General features: G+C 37.2%; 1 protein-coding gene across 15 annotated transcripts in view; it reads left to right on the top strand.

Annotated features, from left to right (window-relative positions):
* Positions 1 to 25,995, top strand: part of RIMS1 (regulating synaptic membrane exocytosis 1) — a 599,063-nt gene that overhangs the window by 245,935 nt on the left and 327,133 nt on the right. For 13 of the 15 annotated variants that reach the window (XM_060393556.1, XM_060393561.1, XM_060393554.1 and 10 more), the window contains exon 3: positions 5,728 to 5,941. In XM_060393556.1, the coding sequence (XP_060249539.1) occupies positions 5,728 to 5,941 (214 nt within the window). Of the gene's footprint in view, positions 1 to 5,727; positions 5,942 to 8,189; positions 10,554 to 25,995 lie in introns of those variants that run through there. The other 2 variants (XM_060393574.1, XM_060393573.1) reach the window with 1 other exon arrangement.

Genomic DNA, 25,995 nt, shown 5'->3' with positions numbered 1-25,995 from the left:
TTATATTTTCTAAAGTATATATATTATAAATACTATACCCAGACAAGTTTTCCTACAATGCTTAATATACTTGTACTTCTTGTGAAAGAACAAGAACACAGAATATGAAATAATAAAAGTTGAACTAAATTGAAGTAAGATATCATCATATAATACAGTTGTTTTTAAAGATGGCTGCTCATTAGAATCACATCTAGAACTTTAGAGAAAAACAAAACAAAATCTGGACATTTGTATTTTTCAATAAATCCCTAGATATTTCTAATGTGCATCTGTGTTTTAAAAAGTGATTACATGTTTTTCTATTAAATGGTAGTTTTAGTTATATTGAATTCTATTATTTTCTATTGACCAATCATGATACAATGCCAATAAAATGAGTAATAGTTACATAATCACAATAGTAAAAGATGTTTATCAGTTTTCACAGTCAATAGCTAGACCACCCTCCCAAAAGAAGATATTTACAAGTGCAAGCCTTGATGTAAACATGATTAGCCTAACAATAGAAAATAATCGCATATAATTTGGGAGCTTAAGTAGAGCGATGTGGCGAATGGAAGCGTATACTTGAACATGCTTTCGTCCACCCAGCCAGCCTGTGTCTTTGGTTGGTATATTTAATCCATTTATACTTAAGCTTCCCTGGTGGCTCAGTTGCTAAAGAGTCTGCCTGACCCAGGTTGGATACCTGGGTGGAGAAGATCCCCTGGAGAAGGAAATGGCAACCCATTCCAGTATTCTCAGCTGGAGAATTCTAACCAGGAGCCTGGTTGGGCTACAGTCCATAGGATCAAAAAGAGTTGGACACAACTGAAGGACTAACACTTTCACTTTCTTTTTTCATACTTATGGTTACTGATATATACGATTCTACTACCATTTTCTTTTGTGTTTTGTGTTTATTAATTGTAGGTCTTTTCTTTCTCTTGTATTTCCTGCCTAGAAATGTTCCTTTAGCATTTGTTGTAAAGCTGGTTTTGTGATATTGAATTCTAACCTTTGTTTGTCTGTGAAGTTTTGGATTTCTCCATCAAATCTGAATGAGTCTCGCTGGGTAGGGTATTTTTGGTTGGAAGTTCTTCCTTTTCATCACTTTAAGCATATCACGCCATTACCTTCTGGCTTGTAGAGTTCCTTTTGAGGAAATAACTGATAACCTTATGGAAGTTCCCTTGTATGTTATTTGTCATATTTCCCCTGTTGCTTTTAATATTTATCATTGTCTTTAATTTTTGTCAGTTTCCTTACTGCGTGTCCTTGTGTGTTCCTCCTTGGGTTTATCCTGCCTGGGACTCTCTGCACTTCCTGGACTTTGTTGACTATTTCCTTTCCCATGTTAGGGATGTTTTCAGCTATTATTTCTTCAAATATCTTCTCAGGTCCTTTCTTTCTCTCTTCTCCTTCTGGGATCCGTATAATTTGAATGTTGGTGGATTTAATGTTGTCCCAGAGATCTCTTAGGCTGTCTTCTTCTCCTCTCTCTCTCTCTCTTTTTTTTTTTTTTTCATTCTTTCTTAGAATCTGTTTTGCAGCAGTGATTTTCCACCATTCTGTCTTCCAGGTCACTTCTGTTCTTCTGCCCCAGGTATCCTGCTATTGATTCCTGCTAATGTGTTCTTCGTCTCTGTTTGTTCTTTAGTTCTTCTAGCTCTTTGGTAAACATTTCTTGCATGTTCTCCATTCATTTTCTGAGATCAGGATCATCTTCATTATCATTATTCTGAATTATTTTTCTAGAAGATTTCCTATCTCTCTTCCTTTAGTTATTTATCTGGGGTTTTATCTTGTCCCTTCACCTTTTCCTTTTGATTAACTTTCTGTGATGTGCTTTTAATTCTGGAAGGTGCACGATTGTAGTTCTTCTTGCATCTTCTGTCTGCCCTCTGATGGATGAGGCTAGGAGGCTTGTGTAAGCTTCCTGATGGGATGGACTGACAATGGGAAGAACTGGGTCTTGTTCTGATGGGCAGGGATCAGTAAAACTTTAATCTGATAGTCTTCTGACGGGTGGGGCTGTGCTGTCTTCCTGTTAGTTGTTTGGCCTGAGGCAACCCAGCCCTGGAATATACAGGCTCTATGATGGGTCAGTGGTGGCTTCCAAGAGGTTTCCCACCAAGGGGCTCCTCCCAGCACTGCTGCTGCCAATGCCCTGCCCCTGTGGCAAGCCCCTGTTGACCCACATCTCTGCAGGAGACCATCCAACATTTTGTTTGTGCCCTCCAAGAGTCAAGTCTCTGTTTCCCCCAGTCCCATGGAAGTGAATTCCCTCTGGCCTTCAAAATCAGATTTCTGGGGGATTCCCAGTCCCAGTACTGGATCCTCATGTTGGGGAGCCTGATGCAGGGCTTAGAACCTTCACAACAGTGAGAGAGCTGTTTATGTTACTATTCTCCAGTCTATGGGTCACCCACCTGGCAGGTATGGGATTGGGTTTTATCGTGATTGTGCCCTTCCTACCATCTTGTTGCAGCTTGTTCTTTGTCTTTGGATGTGGGGCATCATTTTTGGTGTGTTGCAGCATTCTCCTGCCTACAAGTGTTCAAAGCTAGTTGTGATTTTGGTGCTTTCTCAGGAGGAAATGAGGACACATCCTCTTAATCCGGCATCTTAACCAATTTTGAGTCTGTATTTGAAATTTTAAAAGTCAAAAAATCTTTGATTTGCAAACTTTTATGCTGTAGTATAAATCAGGCACTAAGTCAGAAGTTGACAACCTGGTGCACTGGCTAAATCTGGGTTACCATGTTTTTAAAAAAAGTTTAATTGAAACACAGCCATGCTCACTATTTACATATTGTATGTGCCACTCTCCTGCTACAATGGTAGAACTGAGTACTTTCAACAGAAACTTCCTGGCTCACAAAATCTTAAAATATTTACAAACTGGCCTTAGACCATAAAATTTGCCAACACCCAAACTAAATCATATTCTGTATCATACATTCATAGAGAAGCTTTTTCCTAACCTAGCTTTTTCCTTTGTATTATATATATTTATGATTTAGTGGTTCTCACAATAAATATTTATGCATTCACTCTTTGTCTGCTTAGCATTTTAGAATGGGTCAAATTGCTCTTCAGTATATTGATCAGATATTCTTATATTCATTAAACCAAATATAATATCCTTCTCTGAGCTGAAATTTGCTGGCTTCTAAACTAGGAAAGTTTCAGATTCTAAACTACTTTATGTGCTAGTGCAACTGTGTTTAATTATGGAAATTAAGTAAAAAAAATGTCAACTGGCAAAGCAGGAAAGGGATTTCAGAATTTTTAATCATTCAAGTTTTGCTTAAAAGTTGTTTATGTTAAAAGGAAAATATAATAAAATCCTAGTATTTCAACCAATATAGTGCTGAGACTTAACTCGATTCAGTTTCCAGGGAGTCCCAGACCCCCGACAGTTATTGTAGAAGTGGAGCATCACACAAACTGCATTAATTAACAATGGCATGTATTTTCTCTGATCATGGAGAACTCACGTCCAGAAAGAAGCTTAGATACACAGATGCATCTGCTTAGACATTTCCCATGAGAGATGATATGGGGTGGGAGGTGGGAGGGGATTCAGGATTGGGAGCTTGTATACACCCATGGTGGATTCATGTCAATGTATGGCAAAACCAATACAGTATTGTAAAGTAAAATAAAGTAAAAATAAAATTTAAAAAATTAAAATTAAAAAACATTTCCCATGAGTTTCTCTTCTGGTATAAGAGACAATGACTGTTAGGCCTGGGAAACGCTCTCAGCTCTCATTTACTAAACAAAGGCACCTTCCTCTGGGGATTTACAGGACGTCACCCTGCTCTGTTTCTGTTTGTAGTAGTCTGAGAGAGAGGAGTTTGGAATGATGGGAAGGCTATGGAGCCTCAATCACATTAAGGGTGAACATTCTTCGTCTTGGGGAAATGCTTGGCCTCAACAAATTTAGTTGTCCCACTTTCAGTAGTTATCAATAAAGAGGAATAGGGATCCTCATACATAAAAGATGGGAGAGAGCCAGTAAAACTGGGACATGTAAAAATCTGAATATTTTCAAGGTATGGTTCAGAACTTGTAAGGTGATGTAGCAGATCTAAGCAAGCTCAACTATTATATACTAATATATATTAAAGTGAAAGTGAAGTCACTCAGTCATGTCCGACTCTTTGCGGCCCCATGGGGTACAGCCTACCAGGCTCCATCCATGAGATTCTCTAGGCAAGAATACTGGAGTGGGTTACCATTTCCTTCTCCAGGGGATCTTCCCAACCCAGGGATAGAACCCGGGTCTCCCACATTGGAGGCAGACGCTTTAACCTCTGAGCACCAGGGAAGCCCATATATATTAAACATATATATTATATACTAGTAATTATATATTAAATATATATTCATATAAAATTTATAGATAGATAGATAGATAGATAGATTGGAGAAGGCAGTGGCACCCCACTCCAGTACTCTTTCCTGGAAAATCCCATGGACGGAGGAGCCTGGTAGGCTGCAGTCCATGGGGTCGCTAAGAGTTGAACACGACTGAGCAACTTCACTTTCAGTCTTCACTTTCATGCATTAGAGAAGGAAATGGCAACCCACTCCAGTGTTCTTGCCTGGAGAATCCTGGGGACAGGGGAGCCTGATGGACTGCCGTCTATGAGGTAGCACAGAGTCGGACACGACTGAAGTGACTTAGCAGCAGCAGCAGATAGATAGATAAATGTTATACTCTATGTACTGTGTGAAATGTTTGATGCCAAACAAAAGTCTCCAGGAATGGAAGTGAAGACAGCTTGCTTAGCCATGTAGTTTAAAATAGTCAACTCCCAAGCATGCATTATACTTCATGAATTCAATTTACTGTGACAAACTTCTTACAAATAGTTATCAGTATTTGGGACTTCCCAGATGGCTCACTGGTAAAGAATGCAGAGACACAGGTTTGATTCCTGGGTGGTGAAAATCCCCTAAAGAAGGAAAAGGCAACCCACTACACTATTATTGCCTGGGAAATCTCAAGGACAGAGGAGCTGGTGGGCCAAAGTCCATAGGTTACAAAAGAGTCAGACACAACTTAGCAACTAAACAAGAACAAAACAAATCACTATTAGACTTCAAAGAGAGTAAGACAAAATATCAAAGCAAATTCTGTAGAGTTGGTCTAAGAACACTGTATAAATTTGCCTCAGTTGTACACACACATACTTGTTAAGTGTTGAGTCCCAGTAAAATACTTTGAAAACTGCCTGTCAAAGAAGCAGAGGCAATGAGTGGATACAGGAATTCCACTGCTGGGGAAAATAGTGATTACTTAGAGTCAACTTACATATGGGTTCAATGCTATTAATAGTAGGCAACACTTGAAGGGATAAATACAAGCTAATACTTTTCTTACCTCTGATAGTATGGTTAGAAGGGAAATGAAAAGTAAAAGTCGCTCAGTTGTGTCCAACTCTTTGTAACCCCATGGACCATACAGTCCATGGACTTCTCCAGCCCAGAATACTGGAGTGGGTAGCCTTTCCCTTCTCCAGGGGATCTTCCCAACCCTGGGAGCGAACCCATGTCTCCCACATGGCAGGAGGATTCTTTACCAGCTGAGTCACTGGGGAAGCCTGTTATTGAGGAAAGTGGCTTTATGTTTTGCTTTAGTTAAAGTAACTAGATGTCTCCTCTGCTAGGAAAAAGGGTTTTTTTTCTCAGCTCCTCATCTACTTTGTGCCCATTTTCTCTTGTGTCTAGGAGATTGCATCAACAATTTGAAAGCTATAAAGAACAAGTGAGGAAAATAGGGGAGGAAGCGCGGCGCTACCAGGGAGAGCACAAGGACGATGCTCCAACCTGCGGGATTTGCCACAAGACCAAGTTCGCGGATGGCTGTGGCCACCTGTGTTCCTACTGCCGCACCAAGTTCTGCGCGCGCTGCGGGGGCCGCGTGTCTCTGCGCTCCAACAACGTGAGTACCCGTGGCCGCGAGCGTCCAGCATCCCTGAGCGCAGATGGATGCGCCCCACCCGCGCCTAGCCAGCGCAGGGGATGAGTGATGCAAAAAAGTCATAAAAGATGCTGTTTGTATGTTTGCACCTCAACGAATGATTGCCACTCAAAACCGACAGGTTACTTATGGGAGCAGATTTGTTTTCTGAAGAAGGTCGGAAATTTATATTTAGTGCCAGGAATTATGAAACTCTTGAAAGTTGTTGTGGCCAGTTCTTGCACAAAGCAACCAAACCTAACAACCTACCTTTAGTTTCTGCAACATGTTTCAGACTGAATGTAGATAAAATCAATAGAGTTTGTGTGGCATTAATTTAATCCAATATAATCATTTATGAAGTGATAATTAGCCTTTGTGAGAATCACTTCATTTACTATCAAGTCTAAGAAATTTAGTACTAAGTTTATCTCATGAAAATTATTTGGATATTTAAACAGTGTGTCAAAATACTGTTTGGTTTTTTAAAGTTTAATTTCATGGAGTCTTGCACTTATGTCTCCCTAATTTGGAAAAATCACAGTTAGAATTAAAGTGAAGTTACCACTCAATATTGTATTTTAGTAGTATATTTGAGTTTTAAGTAGGGTATTCTAAAATTTCTCTCAGGGGAATTAAGACATTCAGTAAAATAGATGCATTATTATACTTAAGATGAGCCTACTATTATCTTTGTAGCCTTAACTTCTCTGAAAACAACTTCTTTATATATGAAATTGCATGGTAACAATTACTATATATGGTTGTTATGAGAATTAAAACAGTTCTAATCTGTGCACCGGAGAAGGCGGTGGCACCCCACTCCAGTACTCTTTCCTGGAGAATCCCATGGACGGAGGAGCCTGGTGGGCTACGAGTCGGATGACTGAACAACTTCACTTTAACTTTTCACTTTCATGCATTGGAGAAGGAAATGGCAACCCACTCCAGTGTTCTTGCCTGGAGAATCCCAGGGACGAGGGAGCCTGGTGAGCTGCCGTCTATGGGGTCGCACAGAGTCGGACACGACTGAAGCGACTTAGCAGCAGCAGCAGCAATCTGTGCACATTTGATTTTTCTTTAGGTTCCATTCTTTTGACCACATAAGAATTTTTCCCCTCTTAAAACTTGTGTGTTTTAGTTAATCTTCATATGCTACCTTACAGACTTTCTAGAGCAACCTTGGATTGAGATCTTGTTTGGCACATAAAAAGTGCACAGGGTCTATTTGTTAAGTTTCCCTACTTTAGTTCTTGAAAACACTATTTTGGAATAAAGTGTCACAAATAAAAGCTGTGATGATATTCAAAATATTTAACAATTCATGCAGCACCCTGAAAAGTGTTGGCCCTGAACAGTGCAAAGGGGTTAAGTGTTAATTCTGACTGAGTGTGCATAGAGTTGGATGCTTTTAAATTCACATTATAAGTTTGAAGCAAGCCAGTAACAGAGTCAAACTCATGTTTTAAACAGAAGATGTGTTTAAAGGAGATTGCGCTAAGGGGTACTTATGCTTTCAAACAGACACCCAGGCCTAATGAAGTTCATCTAGTAAAGTTCATCTTTACCATACCCATTCAATCTTGGGAAAATTTAAAATTAATAAAAATAAAAGAAAGTACAACTTACAATTTTTAATCTTGGGCAAATGACAAAAATTGTGTACAGTTGGTTTTTCCTATGACATTGTAAATGTTGAAATGGATATTACAAATAAACCAACCTTGTGCGATAATTTATGGCTAAAATAGTATATTTCTATTTTCTTTTTATTTATTACAAATACTTCCCTTTCTTACATTTTTCCAATTCATAACTATAAATATTTTAAGGACAATTTGATAAAATTATTCATTCAAAGTTTATGCATTTTAATATAATCTTTTCGATAATAGGTAAGCCGAATATGGTAGCACTTTTTTTTCTTTCTAAAGAAAGTTTTAAATGTAGATTTAATAATCCAAGTTCTAAAAAAATTCTGAAATTGTAGTGTCCAACTTTTTTATCTACATATAGCAAGATGAGCATATGTGCATTTGGAAGGAAAGATTGAATAGTGACTATTTTTTGGTAAGAACAAACATTTACTTTTCAAAGTACCTGTATTTTTATACTTTAAAGTACCATATGATTGTTTTCTTAAAATCTGATTATTAATATGTGCCTTATTTTTATTATTCTCTTCTTTTCTCTCTCCCTTCACTCCGCTTCCTTGGATGCTTTCCCAAAGGAGGACAAAGTGGTTAGAATCCATGATTTCTTTTCTATCACTTGTTATTACAATGTTGTGAAGTTTATTAAGAGAATGTTTCACTTTCAAAAAGAAATTAAATGCTAGGAAGAGCTCATTCCCAGTTCTCATGGAAAAATAAATGAACCTCTAGGAGCATTACAGAGTTTTATATTAATAGGCAAAGACTGGGTAATAGTCATGGAAATAGTGATATTTTAATATAATTAAACCATTATAAAACTCATTTGTTCTCTTAGCTCCCTGAGTTCTGAGGATGATCTATTTGCCTTTAGGAACAATCATGCTTAATGAGCTCTACCTTTCTCAACACTCTTTAGATGCATAGACAGATGATTTGAAACTTTCTGGTAGAAGAAATGGAATGCATTAATTTAGTAGAGAGGAAGGATCAAATTAAGATCAAGAGCTCAGAATAAAATGATATTTCTCTAGAATACAAGTAGTAGAGTTGTCATATTGAACCACAGTTTTGCTCTTTTCTTTTCCCTCATTCATTGAAATCACTCCCTCAGGGAGTAAAAGGTCACCTTTAATTTCTATCAACCTTGGAAACCACAGAGGCTGTACTCAGTAAGACAGGAGATAAGTGAAATCGTCAATCAGCCTGTCCTTTGTATACATACTATACACTTCAATTTGGTGTAAATTACAATTCCCCCAAACTCATTAATTTTCCAGTATGAGACTGAGGCAATGACCATTTCAGGTTCAATATATCAACTCAGCTGACCTTGTTCAACTGTTTTAAATTTTAGATTACATACTATAGTGCATAGGTAGTCAATGTAACTTTAAGTTGAACATTAATTTGTGTTTTTAAGTTTGTTGCTAGTGTATGTTATCAGTTTTTTTTTCTATGAAAAAGAAATTAGGTTGAAAATTATGCAGTTTAATTATTTTCAGTGTATTTGCTTGTAACATGGGTGGTATGTGAAATCATTTTAGGGGTTGTTATTTTAATGCAATACAGGTTTCCCATGCTATCTGAAAGTAGAGTGTTTCTATGAAAACTTATACAAGTCCAAATGGCATATAAAAGGAAGAAACAATTACCTCTGGACACATCTTGCTAACAGATGCACAAAATAAATGAGATAAAGCACAGGTGCCCAGAGACACAGGTCAGAGTATGGTGGCCAGATGCTGAGATGCTGGCGGGTCTGGGAAAGGAGCCTGGTGGTCCCACTCTCTGCTGTGGCTGAGCACTGCCTCTATTACAGCTCACTCTAAAACAAACACAGAATGCTGTTTTCACATCTCACCTTTTTTTTGTAAAAGTGAAAATCCTTTTTGGATTTCCTTCATTTAGTCAAAACAGGTACAAGTACAGATCTTTCATGAAAATAAAGTGGAAAGAAGTGAACTTTTGAAAAGTGGAGGACACCAGTAGTGTATCATGTTAGAAAAAATGTAATTATATTTTCACACTTTTGGTTTCATGAATATTATTGCTTTGGATAAGTCTGAATTTGAAGTATAGATAATTTTAAAATCCTTTAAAAAATAAAAGTTAAGTACATAAATAATGCTGGTGTCATGCAGAACTGGTGATAAAACTTTAGCCACTCCAGTTGAGCTGGCCAGGTTGATTGTCTTGTATGTGCTTATTATGATTACTGACTCTGTAAGAAGAATTCAGGTGGATTTTGTGGTTCTCAGGCTAATAACAAGATTAAAAGACCTATAAAATACAATAGCTTTAAATTATTTTCTTCACTCTGATTAGAATGTATATATCTTAAACCTACCATTTATGTTTAAGTAGTTGGTCATAATTTCATTAAAATGTTTCGTAGCTGATTGAGTTTGTTCAATGAATTGCTTTCTAGTCCAAGGAAACTGAAACCAGATTTTGTCTTTGTGTTAAATAGCTGAGTATTAAGCAAAGTGCTTACTGTTTTTTTTCTCTATTCCTCTGGCATCTTTTATTTTTAATGGAGAAATTATAATTTGCAAACGTGTGTGTAGCGGGAGGAGGAGGCTATTGGTATAAGAGGAAAGCAAAGAGTAATAGGATGAATAAAACCTTTCTAAAGTCAATCTCCATCTTAATCAATGCAATGATAATGAAGTCTACATAGGTTGTTAAATTGATAAATAATGTGACTAAAATACTACTATATATGATATGAAGACCTAAGGTGAGCTAAGATATAAATACATCTTTACTGAGTCCAGTGAAAAATATTCGTGATCCCATAGTTTTACAGCATGGCAGTGTTTTATTTTAAAATTTTCCTGTTAGTCTAAATCAGCTCTAGTAACTTGGGAGATTGTATACTAGCTTAAAAAGAAAATGGCTTATCATATATAGTCACTTTGCAATTGACCCATAATGGTTTATAATGAGATTATTGTATATTATTTATATTATTTTTATAATATTTATTTATATTATTTTAAAGTGCACACTTTCAGAGATAAAATGGCAGGTTTTACTTCATCAAAAGGCCTCTCCAAAGTCTGAAAACATAGGGGTTCTGAAGACTTCCCCACAACCTGTTTAAATTGTTTTTGTCTTTGTTTTATCCTCTGTTTGATGGCAGAGTGTTGAATGTAGATAACTCCTTTGGTACATTAACAGTCTGCCTTTACTAACTCTACTGAACTGAGTCCTCTAAGTTCAATTCCTTTCGGGTTTTCCGTAAATTTTCATCAGTATTTCCTTTTTGCTGAGGCTGATTGACCATCAAATAAAGCAACTAAAAATTAACTGCCATGCTACTTTTCTATTTCAGCTTTATTTCATGCAAAAGAAGTGTCATGTGTTATAAGCTGAGTATTTTGTAATAGATGTAAGCACTATTCAGAAAACAGAACATGACCATTTTCCTTGCTATTTTATTTAAATGTGAAAGCTAAACATACCTACATTTTATATGTGGTGGATAAACAAATAAAACCTCTTTTCCTATCAAGATAATAATTAACGAGGGGCAGTCATGATTTTTTAAACTGGCTCCTCATATGTTTCATTGGTGTTTATTTATATAGTTATGCTAAATGATATGCTGATAGAGTATGTTTTTATAGAAAACAATTCATAAAATGTAAGGGTTGGGTGGAATGGGATAGCACCAACTGAGTTTGGAATTGGTCTCATCCTAAGTTGTTATCTGTGGAATAATTGACCCTTGACATCATAAAAAACTGCTCTCATACACTCTGTTTTAAATGCCAAACTTGTTTTGTATTTGCTCTCACTAGGGTTAGATAAAGAAAAGCAATTCAGTAGAAGTATATCCATTTTAAAAAATTATTGGCATGATTACATTATTTATTCTTATGAAAAAACCCCTCAGAATTATCCATATTTAGTCCATGATATGATGAGTCTAGTCACAATTTTCCACATTCACTCTTGAAAAAAAATGACTTACGAGTGTTCCTGGACCCACTTTCATGTTCCCTCTTTCTCTCTCTATTCACTTTTTTGTACTACATGCTTTTGTGATGGTTTTCTCTGTAAGAGTGTTCTCTTAGAGATTCTGCCCAGAAAGATAGTATGGGCCTAAGTGGAGAAGTTTATAAATACACGTAAACATATCAGTAAGGAAATATCAGGGTACATTGAGATGAGGACATTTACTAAGCAATTTAATTGATTAGATTCGTTAAGGTGCCTCTTAATATATTGTGTTTGTCCCAGTTGTTGTTGTTTAGTCGCTAAGTTGAGTCTGACTCTTTGTGACCTCATGGACTATAACCTGCCAGGCTCCTCTCTATACATGGAGTTCCCAGGCAAGAACACTGGAGTGGGTTCCCATTTCCTTCTCCAGGGGATCTTCCCAACTCAGGGAACCTTCGGAATTGGCATGTGGATTCTTTACCACTGAGTCGCAAGGGAAACCTGCTTGTCCCAGCGAGAGGGGTAAAACATCAAGTTGTAAAAATTTTATTAGATAATTCAGAAAGTTTTTATTCCAAATCTGTTTTAAGAATTTGCTACACTGTTCTTCAAAATTTTAATCTCTTGAATTTAGCCTTACTATCTTAGAAATGCTTGCTAATATTTAATAATTAGGAAGTCTATAATCCTGGTTTTGCCCCACTCCACAAACCATTTTTAAAGTGTTTAAACAATCTCTTTCCAGAAATCACAAGTTCACAACAAATGTTCAATACAGATGCATCTTAGGATGTAGAGAAAACCCTTTAGTTTCAGGAAAGGGGCTGTGGAAATCAGAACTTGCACAAAGGCAGACTAACCCGTGGCAAACTCTCTGGTATTCTGTGATCCTGAGCTGTCAGATCTGTTTCTCATTTACCTAGGAGTGGAATTACCGGATTTCATGATAGCCCTATGTTTAACAGCTTGAGTAACGGATCATTTTCCCAAGCAGCTGCATAGCTGTGTTTATGGGTCCCAATTCCCCACATTCTCATCAACACTTGTTACTAGCTGGCTTTATTTTCACTCTAGCCATCATGTTGCATGTGAAGTGATGTTATATCCCGTTGCACTTTTCACAAAGCTGTTTTTAGACCAAAATTATTAAACTAATTTGATATTTCCAAGAATTCGCTGTGTATCTTATAAAACAAAAATACTTCTAAGTTAGCAATTTCTTGAGAATGAATTTTTTTAAGCTTCCATATTCAAAGTATTAGGCGTTTGGTTTCTTTCTTTAGTGATTCTTTATGTCTCTTATGTTACAATTACACAACTACTTATTAATCTACATAAACCAATGAGAACAGGAGCTCTGTTGCGTTTAGGATAACTTGGAATCTAACATCTGTCTGCTTAGACCATCTGTCCCTAGGATGCACACAAAGTTAGAGACTTTATTACCAATTGAAAAGACTGGTTTTTAAACACGCAATGAGAACTAGCAGCTTCTGTTTTTCCACTCAGCCACAGACCCAAAATTAACACAGATATTTAAGCCCAGATTTTATTTTATTTTATTTTTTAAATTCCTGTTGTCAGGGAAAACTTTTATTTTATTTATTTATTTATTTTTTACTTTACAATACTGTATTGAAAGATCATTCTTTTTTCAGCATGTGCAAGATACTTTTTTGAGTGATGTGAGCTTGCAGCAGTATGCAAACAGACCCACAGAGAGACTAACTAACAACCAGACTTTTTGTCATCCGCCACCCAGCTTTCCATACCTCTCTGTGGTCTGCCTTCAGCCAATTTTAGTAGTAGACAGATTCCCTGTCATTGCTGCTGCTAGTGGGGAATACATTTTAAGTTGCAAACAAAGCCTATTTTATCTGATATTAGCACAGTTACTCCAGCTCGGTTATGTTTGCTGTTTGCATGGTATATCCACTTGTATTTGTTAAAATTTAATCATACATTTATCTTTGAATCTAAAGTATGTCTCATACAAACAACAGGTACTTAGGTTTTGGGTTTTTTTTTTTAGTTTACTCTAACAATCTCTGCCTTTTGACTAGATTTTAATGCATTCATATTTAACATTATTACTGATATGACCATATTTTCTCTCCGGTTTACATTTTGGTTTTTTTATGTTTTTTGATTCCTCTGTTTCTCCTTTACTACTTTCTTTTGCATTGAATGGGCATACGCGAGGCATGCTTTAAATATTTCAGTGATTTTTAACTATATTTATGATGTATTTTCTTAGTGACTCTAGATTTTCCAGTTTGCCACTTTTTTTCTAGTTTGATTAGAATATAATTGGTATGCAATGTGTAAATCAAAGGTATGAAATGTGATGGCTTGCTGCATATATCTACACATCCATCTTGACAGAATCTGCTTTAGCTTTACACTACCTTCATTCAAGTGAAAGATATGCTTTTCAAGATTTTTTTTTTTTTGATGTGGACCTGTTTTAAAGTATTTATTTAAATTTGTTACAATATTTCTTCTGTTTAATGGTTTTTTATTTTCTAGCCTCCAGGCGTGTGAAATCTTAGTTAACCCACCAGGGATCAAACCCACAATTTTTGCATTGAAAGGCGAGGTCTTAACCACTGGACTGCCCAGGAGATCCCATAAATGTTAATTTTACATAGCTCTATTCACCTTTTTCCCTTTTTTGTGCTATTATTTTTATATATTTTATGTGTATATATTTTACAAATGTAATAATACATTGTTATAACTAACACTTTATATGGTTTTGCCTTTTAATAAAGCCAAGAGAGGAAATGAGAGCAAGTATATATTTATAGGATCTATTATGTAATGTTCTTATTTTCTATTTTTGGTTCTCTTCATTTCTTCCTGGGGATTCAAGATACCATCTGGTGTCATCTCCCAACTCCAATTCATAGTTGCTTCCATCCATCTCCTTTGTTCTGTTATTGCCAAATCTATCTGATTTCTTTATGTTATAGGCGTAACAATGTTAGTATATTAATACTGCTTTATACTATTTTTAAATAATTCAAGATAACAAAGAAGAAATATGAAATTATACTTTTATAATTACCCCTATAATTATCTTTACCAGAGTCCTTTTATGTGAATTCATGTTTCTCTCTACCCTAAAGACTTTCTTTTAGTATTTCTTAAAAGTGAGTTTCATAGCAATGAATTTGTCAGATTTTGTTTACCCAGGAATATATTTCATCTTCATTTTTGGAAAAATAGTTTGCTGAATGTAGAATTCTTGGTTAACAGTTTCTTTTTCCTTCTTATAGCACTTCAAATATACCATCCCACTGCCTCTGACCGCCACTGTCTCCAATGAGAAGTCAACTGTTAATCTTACTAAAAGCCCGTGTGTGTGTGTGTGTGTGTGTGTGTGTGTGTGTGTGTGTGTGTAAGATGAGTGTATTTTCTCTTGTTATTTTCAAGAATTTCTCTCTTCCTTTTGTTTTCAGTGTTTATTGTGATGTGTATGTATCTGGATAATGGATCTCTTTGCATTGTTCCTAGCTGTGGGTTCATTGAGCTTCTTAGATGTACAGATTGATGTTTTCCATCAAATCTGGGGAGGTTCAGCTTTTAATGCTTTGTGTTTGGAGGGGATCTCTTTCTCTCTGTCCTCATTATGGCAGCTCCTATTACACATATATTCATGTGGCTGATAGTCTTCCACATTTTTTCAGGGTTTTGTTCATTTTTCTTCATTTTCATCCTCATTTTCACCAGGTCTCATTATCACTATTTATCTTTATATTCATAAATTCTTTATTCTGCCAGTTTAAAACTTAATATTGATTCTCTCTAGTGATTTTTTTTCATTTTGAATCATTTTATTTCTTTTTTTTTGAATCATTTTATTTCTTTAATAAGTTATATATCGTTATCTTCTCTATTAGATGAGATGCTGTTTTCCTAACTTCTTTTGTTCTTTGAGCATGGTCACTTTAGCTCTTTGAACATATTTGCAACAGTTTTTTTTTTTTTAATTTCTATTTTTACTTTATTTTACTTTGCAGTACTGTGCTGGTTTTGCCATACATTGACTTGAATCCACCACGGGTGTACATGCGTTCCCAAACATGTAAATGTCTTTGTCAGGTATGTTTAACATCTGGGCCTTCTCTAAAGAAAGTTAGTCCTATTTCTGTTTCTTTGGATGCCTCATAATTTATAGTTGAATATTGGCCATTTTAGATAGTATATTGTAGCAGATCTGGATACTGATCCCTGTCCTCACTCCCAGAGCTTGCTTGCTTGCTTCTTTATTTGTTTCTTGAGTTGGCTATGTTATTTCAGTGAAGCCTATGTCCCCTGCAGTGTGCAGCCTCTGATGTTTCTACTCATGGGCAAAACTTTACCATGTACGCATCAGTCTTGCCTTCCCATCAGAGATGCTGGTGTTTTTAACCAGGCTGTCTTTAACCTTCATTCTCTTTTCTTGGTCTCCACGTTAAGATTTTAACTATTCTGCTCAAATTGGAGCCAGTCTTTAAAACATGTTCCATTTCCGGGCTCCATTGTGTCTCCGTGGTTCTTTCTGCTCAGCTTCTTGCTTGCCTTTTGTTTCCCTTGTTGTTATCACAGAGCTGCCGGCCTTCTCCTTATAGCTCAGCACCAAAATCTACACTGCTTTTGACTGTGCTGCTCTGCTTGAATGTTCCCAACCTCTATTCCAGATAAAATCCATTCTCTTAGAGAAAAATACAGAGCTCCTTCTTCCTGTGTATGACTTGCCTCTTCTCCTAGTCAGAACTCCATGTCACTGTTCTGGAGCTAGGCTTAGGGACAGCAGCCTGCTTCTCTCGGGCAGATATTCCTGCTCCATGAGTGTGGCACTGGATGAGGTCACTAACTCCTGATAGGCTTGATGTACTTTTCCTCATGTGGAACCTCTACCCCATGAGGCAGCTGAGATAAGGATGTTTGGGGTCCCACAGTCTTGGCCTGCACAACAGAAGTAGAGTTTTAACCCTACAACTGGGAGATGGATGGGGGAAGGGAGCCTTTGACCAGTAAACAGCCTTTTTCTGGAGGAGAGATTCTGCATCACGGAGCTGGAGGTGGGGATGGGGAGCACTGGTGGCCTTACCTGCTAGGGAAGATGCTGTAATGCTTGACCAGGGCTGGAGGTAGTGCACCCACTCAGGTGGAACTTCCATCTTCCTGAGCTTGGAGGGGAAGGAAGGGAGTGGGTTGTAGCTCAGATGCCACAGACCCTTCCTCATTGTTCTGATGGATTTTAAGTAGAGCTTCTTGAATAAAACTTTCTCCATTTGTTATATGCCCTTTGGACAATTTCTAGGGATTTTAAATGGTTACTTTTGATTTAAAATGATTACTTCATGGAATCATAAAGTTCCTCACTTTATGATTCTAGAAATGCCTTCCAAAGTGACTCTTGATGGTTCTGTGTTAAAACTCATCTATTCACTTATTAATTCATTTTTCATTTTATCGTTCATTAGTTTATGCTTTCTCACATGAGGTTTTTATATATAATTTTGTCCTTTTAGAATTAACTACTAATTGGTTCAACAAATGCAATTTTGATGGGGATACAGGCCAAGATACATTCTTTTTGTTTAATTCATGTAAAATTATTTCTGTGAGCTTATTATTTCATAAATCCAGATTAAAATTGTGAGTGTGCATGTATTGTTTTGATGCATAAAAATATTAATGGGATACCACATTAAGGAAAATAAGATTCTCAAAATCTTCCTCTTAGTGTACATGATAACAAGTATTGGATAATTCTATAAACATTCCTACTCAAACTTTGTAGTGCCACAATATCTGTGCTTATTTGTTTTAAAGCCACAAGTTTATAAACTAGGACTACTCCCCATATTCTATGTTATTTTCTTTTTTTCATGTTAACATTTTATTTAAACGAGTAAAAGCACCATACTTAACCAAAGTCTGTCCAAAATAAACATGCAATATAAACTTTCACATATTATATTTATTAAAGCTGTTTTGGAGAGATCTTTAAAAGTTTATAAAATATGTTCTAAATTTATTAACTTTGCATACACCTAAATGTTTTTAATGTGTTCTAAATCTTGTAGTCATACTTAAAGTCATACACCTAAATCTTAAGAAGTCATTGTTTTCATATATTTCTTTACCACATCATTTAACAAATGTATTTTTGAGTAATTTATTTTGTTGCTATATATATATATACATGTAATAGATATGTTTCTTACATCAACTTCAATAGCAAATATTTTGTTTCCAAAATTCCATACGAATTGTTTCATAATGGAGGAAAAACATGACAAATACTTGTGTTGCCAAAACTTTGATTCTCATAAAACTCAATTATTTTTATTGACTACTAAAATATTGTTGTAGCAAAGAATATGGTAAAATAGAAGGCTCTTCCATGAGAAAAATGCTACACCACTGAACTCTTCATTTATGTCTAGGGAATTTGAAAATGTCTGTAGTTTTTAACAGAAGACCAAGCATGCCAGCAACTGAGTAGAGTGTGCAGTTATGTACATGTACCAGATGTGATCATCTCAGGGAAATGGGGTTCTTGGGGGCAGTAAGTCAATACTCAGGTTGGGGGTTGGAATAGAAGATCACAAAAGTTTATTCTTTATTTGCATTTTTTAATGTTTTCCATGTTTTGTTTGTTGTTGTTTACTTCTAGATGTGGTTAAAGTTGCATTCCCTTCTCTAGGAGATCTTTCCAACCCAGGGATCACACCAGAGTTGCCTACATTGCAGGTAAATTCTTTACCATCTGAGACACCAGAGAAGCCCCAAATTTTTATTTCTGATTACAATTACTTTATAGTATAGTTTGGGCTTCCCAGGTGGCACAATGGCAAATGACTTGCCTACCAATGTAAGAGATGCAAGAGAAGCGGGTTTAATCCTTGGATAGGGAAGATACCTGGAGAAGGAAATGGCAGCTCTCTATAGTATTCTTGCCATGAAGAATGGGGCTTGTGTAACTCAGGAAGCTATGAGCCACGCCATGTTGGGCCACCCAAGATGGGTGGGTCATATTGAAGAGTTATGACAAACGTGGTCCTTTGAAGGAGGAAATCGCTAACAACTTCAGTATTCTTGCAAAGAGAACACTATCCACCATATGGAAAGGCAAAAAGTATGACAACAGATGAGCCCTCAGGTTAGAAAGTGTCCAATATGATACTGGGGAAGAATGTCTGTTAGTCTCTCAGTCATGTCCAACTCTTTGTGACCCCATGGACTGTGTGTAACCCAACTGGCTCCTCTGTCCATGGTATTTTCCAGGCAAGAATACTGGAGTGGGTTGCCAGACCAGAGGGCACTTACTAATAGCTCAAGAAAGAATGAAGAGGCTGGGTCAAAGCAGAAACAGTGCTCAGTTGTGGAAGTGTATGGTGCTGAAAGTAAAGTACAATGCTGTAAAGAAAAACATTGCATAGGAACGTTGCATAGGAAATTTAGGTCCATGAAACAAGGTAAATTGGACATGATAAAACAGGAGATGGCAAGATTGAACATCAACATCTTAGGAATCAGTGAACTAAAAGGGTTAAGAATGGGAGAATTTAGTTCAGATGACCATTATATTTACTACGTGGGCAAGAATTTATTAGAAGAAATAGAGTACCCTCATCATTAACAAAAGAATCAGAAATGCAGTATTTGGGTGCAACCTCAAAAATGACAGAATGATCTGTTTGTTTCCAAGGAAAACCATTCAACATCACAGTAATCCAAGTCTATCCCCAGCCACAAATGCTGAAGAAGCTGAAGTTGAACAGTTCTATGAAGACCTGCAAGACCTTCTAGAACCAACACACACACACACACACACACACACACACACAATGTCCTTTTCATCAGGGGGACTGGAATGGAAAAAGTAGGAAGTAATGAGATACTTGGAGTAACAAGCAGGTTTGGATTTGGAGTACAAAATAAAACAGGGCAAAGGCTAGTAGAGTTTTGCCAAGAGAATGCACCGGCCATAGCAAACATCCTCTTTAGCAACACAAGAGACAACTGTATACGTAAACATCACCAGATGGCCAAAAATGAAATCAGGTTGATTATGTTCTTTGCAGCCAAAGATGGAAAAGCTCTATACAAGCTCTAAAACAAGACCCGGACCTTACTGTGACTCAGATTATGAGCTCCTTATCACCAAATTGAGGCTAAAAATGAAGAAAGTAGGGAAAACCACTAGGCTATTCAGATATGAGCTAAATCAAATCCCTTATGATTATACAATAGAGGTGACAAGTAGATTCAAGGGATTAGATCTTGTAGGCAGAGTGCCTGAAGAACTGTGGACCTCACTCTGATGCAAAGGACATTTGTGTGTGTGTGTGTGTGTGTGTGAATTCTAGAAGGTCCTGCAGATCTTCATAGAACTGTTCAACTTCAGCTTCTTCAGCATTAGTGGTTGGGGTATAGACTTGGATTACTGTGATGTTGAATGGTTTTCCTTGGAAACAAACTGAGATCATTCTGTACATAACATTGTACAGGAGACAGTGAACAAAATCATCCCTAAGAAAAAGGAAAGAAAGAATGCAAAGTGGTTGTCCAAGGAAGCTTTACAAATAGGTGAAGAGAAGTGAAAGGCAAGGGAGAAAGGGAAAGATATACCCAACTGAATGCAGAGTTCCAAAGAATAGCAAAGAGATATAAGGAGCCCTTCTTCAAACGAACAATGTAAAAAATAGAGGAAAACAACAGAATGGGAAAGACTGGAGATCTCTTTAAGGAAATTGGAAATATCAAAAGAACAAGGATGGGCAAGGATGGGCACAATAAAGGACAGAAACTCTAAGGATTTACAAAGCAGGAGAGATTAAGAAAAAGTGGCAAGACTAACACAGAAGAACTGTACCAAAAAAAAAAAAAAGGTCTTAATGACCTGGATAATCACGATAATATGGTCATTCATCTAGAGCCGAATATCCCTGAATGTGAAGTCAAGTGAGCCTTAGGAAGCATTACGACAAACAAAGCTAGTGGAGATAATAGAATTTCAGATAGGCTATTTAAAATCCTAAAAATGATGCTGTTAAAGTGCTGCTGTTAATATGTAAGCAAACTTGAAAAACTCAGCAATGGCCACAAGAATGGTATAGGTTACTTTTCACTCCAATTCCAGAGAAGGACAATGCCAAAGAATGTTCCAACTGCTGCACAACTGCACCCATTTCACAGGCTAGCAAGGTAATACTCAAAATCCTTTAAGCTAGGCTTCAATATTACATGAACAGAACTTTGAGAAGTACAAGCTGGGTTTATAAAAGGCAGAGGAACCAGAGATCAAATAACCAACATTCATTGGATCATGGAAAAATCAAGGGAACTCCAGAGAAACTTCTGATTTCTTAAATAGATTAAAGCCTTTGACTGTGTGAATCACAACTGTGGAAAATTCTTAAGGGGCAGCAATACCAGACTGCCTTACCTGCCTCCTGAGAAACCTGTATGCAGGTCAAGAGGCAACAGTTATGCACAGACATGGAACAACACACTGGTTCACAATTGGGAAAGGAAAACAACAAGGCTGTATATTGTCACCCTGATTATTTAACTTATATGCAGAGTACATCATGCAAAATGCTGGGCTGAATTAAGTACAGCTGAAATAAGGATTGCCACGAGAAATGTTAATAACCTCAGATGTGCAGATGACAGCACCCTAATGGCAGAAAGTGAAGAGGAATTAAAGAGCCTCTTGACAAAGGTGAAAGAGGAGAGAGAAAAAGCTGGCTTAAAGATCAACATTCAAAAAACGAAGATCATGACATCCAGTCCCATCACTTCATGGCAAATAAATGGGGAAACAATGGAAACCATGATAAACTTTACTTTTTTGGGTTCCAAAATCACTGCAGATGGTGACTGTAGCCATAAAATTAAAAGACTATGGCTTCTTGGAAGGAAAGTTATGACAAACCTAGATTGCCTATTAAAAAGAAGAGACATTACTTGGCCAACAAAGGTCCATCTAGTCAAAGCTATGGTTTTTCCAGTAGTCATGTACACATGTGAGAGTTGGGCAATATCAAAGGCTGAGCACCAAAGAATTGATTCCTTTGAACTGTGATGCTAGAGAAGACTCTTGAGAATCCCTTGGACAGCAAGGAAATCAAACCAGTCAATCCTAAAGGAAATAAACCCTGAATATTCACTGGAAGAAGGATTGATGCTAAAGCTGAAGCTCCAATACTTTGGCCACCTGATGTGAAGAACAGATTCATCATTTTGAAAAGACCCTATGCTGGGAAAGACTGAGGGCAGCAGGAGAAGGGAACGACAGAAGACTAGATGGCTGGGTGGCATCACTGACTCAATGGACATAAGTTTGAGCAAACCCCGGGAGACAATGAAGGACAGGGAAGCCTGGTGTGCTGCAGTTCATGGGGTTGCAAAGAGCTGGGCATGACTGAGTGACTGAAGAACAATAAGACTGTGTATCAGAGACATCAACAAATGGTTTTTCAATAGTCATGAATGTATGTAAGAACTGGACCATAAAGAAGCCTGAGTGCTGAAAAACTGATGCTTTCAAATTGTGATGGAGAAGACTCTTGAGAGCCCCTTGAACTGCATGGAGATCAAGCCAGTCAGTTCTAAAGGAATCAACCATGAATATTCATTGGAAGGACTCATACTGAAGCTGAAGCTCCACCTGATGTGAAGAGCTGACTCACTGGAAAAGACCCTAAAGCAGGGGAAGACTGAGGGCAGGGGCAGAAGAGGGCAACAGAGGATGATATCGTTAGGTAGCACCACCAATTCAATAGGCATGAATTAGAGCAAACCCTGGGAGATAGTGGAGGACAGAGGAGTCTGTTGAGATGCAGTCCATGGGTTCACAGAGTCAGACAGAGCTAAGTCACTGAACTACAGCACCAACACAATTACTTTATTTATATGATAAGACTATATATTCTTATATCTATATATTCTTCTTATATCTATACATTTTAGTTCTTAACATTTAAAATTATTAGAGATGCCTAAATTGTTATTAGATACATAAACCATTTATTTTGGGTTTTGTAGAGAAGATTGATCCGTCATGTCACCTATTAATAATAACATTAATTTCTCTGAATGTATCTTGCTCTTTTGTACTTTGATATCTTTGCTTAGGTTCTTTCTGTGCTAAAATAATCTTGCCGTGTAAAGCACTCCCTGCAAGGGTCTCAGGCAGTTAGCTTGTTCTGCACTTTTTATATGTCTAAATTATAATATACTCCACTTTGATTTATGTTTCTTGTAGGCAAGGAAATATTAAATACTCTTTTGGATGCTCAATGATGTGGACACTGCTTGACACACACTAGGTATCTTATTCATATTTGTTAGAAAAACATGAATTCAATGAGATAAGAAATAATTTCTCTCCAACTCTGACATTTTCTATGTCTTTGAAATATTAGTATCAGTAGGTGCAGCAAATCCTTCCTAGAAACTAATGTTTACCTGGTATGTCTTTTGCCAGCCCTAGATCACAGGCCTAATTTATGTGCAGTTTATATCAGAGAATCCACAGCAGCCTTAGCATTTGCTGGTATCAGCCCAGCTCAGTCTTTAATTCACCATCCTTCTGGATCACAGCTTCACCGTTATCCCAGAACTATTTCAGGAAACATACCAACATTGTCATGCAATTCAGGCTTTTCTTATGTTTACCAGAATAGCATGTTCTCCGTGTTTTTATTTGAGTTCTCTGTTCTCTTGAAAATTAAAGAATGAAAGACTATCTCCCTGCCTTTCTTGTAGATTAAGTACAAGAAGGAACTTCTCATTTTACCTGATGTCTGACTCACTTTTTTTCTCAATTTGCTTTATTTCCAGTTTTTCATAAATAAGGTAAAGTTGGGATATCAAGGTGAATTGCAAGACATAGATTAAAGATAATCAGGGATTGTGTAAAATAAATTAAGAAGTTATATAATGAACACAATTGTATTTCTATTTTAAAATTATTCTTTAAAATGGAAAACAATTTTAATGATGTCATAAAACTTGGTTTATAATCAATATAAAAGAAAAAGGTACAAAGACATGGTCAGTTGTCTCTGTCTTATTGATGTTGCCCGTTTGCTTGTGTGTGTTTCTGATCGTATTGCATATGCTTTTCTTCAGCTGCACACACAAATTACTTCCTTGGTCATGGTTCTTCAGCTGACTAAATTGCCCCACTTTCTTTCATATGTATATTAGATTTCCTGCACCCATCTCTTCCTATTTGTTTGCATCATCTTCATTACTTTTCATTGCTAATAGTTCTCAGAATCTCAAAGCTCTTTTTATATAATTATCCCTTCATGTGAATTTTGGATTATCCAAAAGCAAATTGTTTTATATCAGATTGTCTTGTTTCCATGGAACAAATATTTGCTCAAAACTCCTTAATAATATGAATTATGCATTTTCTTTTTAATGTCAGTTTTCCCCCAATTCATCTAGTATATAATGTGATTGTTATTTATGGAAACATTTGCTGTGATTCCTCACAAAATTCCCATTTTTCTCAAATGAAAATTTCACCTTTTGGTTCATCCTTAAAATTTGAGTTTGATCCCTTTTCTAAATGTTAGCTTTAGGTGAAGAAGAAATTTTTCATTTTCTCATAGCCCTATATGTCAGTTTGGGGGAGGAGAGGAGCAGGATGCTGTGGGAGGAAGCCTTGATGCAGGGAATTTGGAGCAGATTTCTGGGTTCCCCTCACTGCTATATGCCTCTCAGACTCGAGCATCCAGGCCCCTTTCCTTTGGTAAATCCTCAGCATCATTCAGGATCCAAATTTCCTTCCCTCCAATGCTTTGACTGTGTGGATCACAATAAACTGTGGAAAATTCTTAGAGATGGGAATACCAGACCACCTGACCTGCCTCTTGAGAAATCTGCATGCAGGTTAGGAAGCAACAGTTAACTGGACATGAAACAACAGACTGGTTCCAAATTGGGAAAGGAGTGCATCAAAGCTGTATACTGTCACCCTGCTTATTTAACTTCTATGCAGAGTACAGCATGCTAAATGCCAGGCTGGATGAAGCACAAGCTGGAATCAAGATTACTGGGAAAAACATCAATAACCTCAGATATGCAGATGACACCACCCTTATGGCAGAAATTGAAGAAGAATTAAAAAGCCTCTTGATGAAAGTGAAAGAGGAGAGTGAAAAAGTTGGCTTAAAACTCAACATTCAAAAAACAAAGATCATGACATTTGGTCCCATCACTTCATGGCAAATAGATGAGGAAACAATGGAAACAGTGACAGACTTTATTTTGGGGGGCTCCAAAATCACTGCAGATAATGACTGTAGCCATGGAATTAAAAGACACTTGCTCCTTGGAAGAAAAGTTATAACCAACTTAGACAGTGTATTAAAAAGTAGAGACATTACTTTGCCAACAAAGGTCTGTCTAATCAAGGCTATGGTTTTTCCAGTAGTCATGTATGGATGTAAGAGTCGAACTATAAAGAAAGCTGAGCACCAAATAATTGATGCTTTTGAACTGTGGTGTTGGAGAAGACTCTTGAGAGTCCCTTGGACTGCAAGGAGATCCATCCAGTCCATCCTAAAGGAAATCAGTCCTGAATATATTCACTGGAAGGACTGATGCTTAAGCTGAAACTCCAATACTCTGGCCACCTGATGTGAAGAACTGACTCATTTGAAAGGATCCTGATGATGGGAAAGATTGAAGGTAGGAGGAGAAGGGGTCGATGGAAGATGAGATGGTTGGATGGCATCACTGACTCTGTGGACATGAGTTGGTGTTGGACAGGGAAGCCTGGCATGCCGCAGTCCATGAGGTCGCAGAGTCAGACACAACAGAGCGACTGAACTGAACTGGGTACTTCTGTTCCTCATGCTTGTCTCCTAGCCTTATGGGCACGCCTGAGGTTCTCAGTATTTCTGACAGGTCAAAATTCTAACTGTGCTAGTGAACTGTTTGAGGGGAGGCATTCCAGGGGAGAGGCCTCAGTGTGGCAGTTCGGTGCATCTGCAGATATTCAATAAGCATCTCTAACTTAACACAAGTAACATCTGTCTCCCATTTTTATCTCCCAAGCTAGCTTACTCCACAGTCTTCACTGCAGGAAACAACTCCATTCCTGAAGAAGCATAAACCAAAGACCTAGGGATCCTCCTGACTTGTCTTGGCTTTTGTTGTTGTTTGTTTGCTTTTCTCTCATGTCTCACATCCAGCCCATCAGGAAATCTTGTTGGCTTTGTCTTCAAAATATATCAGGAATGTAACCTCTTCTCACCATCTCCTCCATTTCCAGCCTGCCCCGAGACATCATCCAGGCTGAATTATTGCATCCGTTTACTAACTGAACTCTTCTTTCTGACCCCCGAATGTCACTCCCCAAACCCAATCTTAGCTGTGATTTTCAGATGTAAAGCAGACCATACGATA

Source organism: Ovis aries, chromosome 9 (genome assembly GCF_016772045.2).
Source record: "Ovis aries strain OAR_USU_Benz2616 breed Rambouillet chromosome 9, ARS-UI_Ramb_v3.0, whole genome shotgun sequence".
Lineage (NCBI taxonomy): Eukaryota > Metazoa > Chordata > Mammalia > Artiodactyla > Bovidae > Ovis > Ovis aries.
Note: the sequence above shows the minus strand (reverse complement) of the source record. Positions and strands in the feature narration are given on the sequence as shown.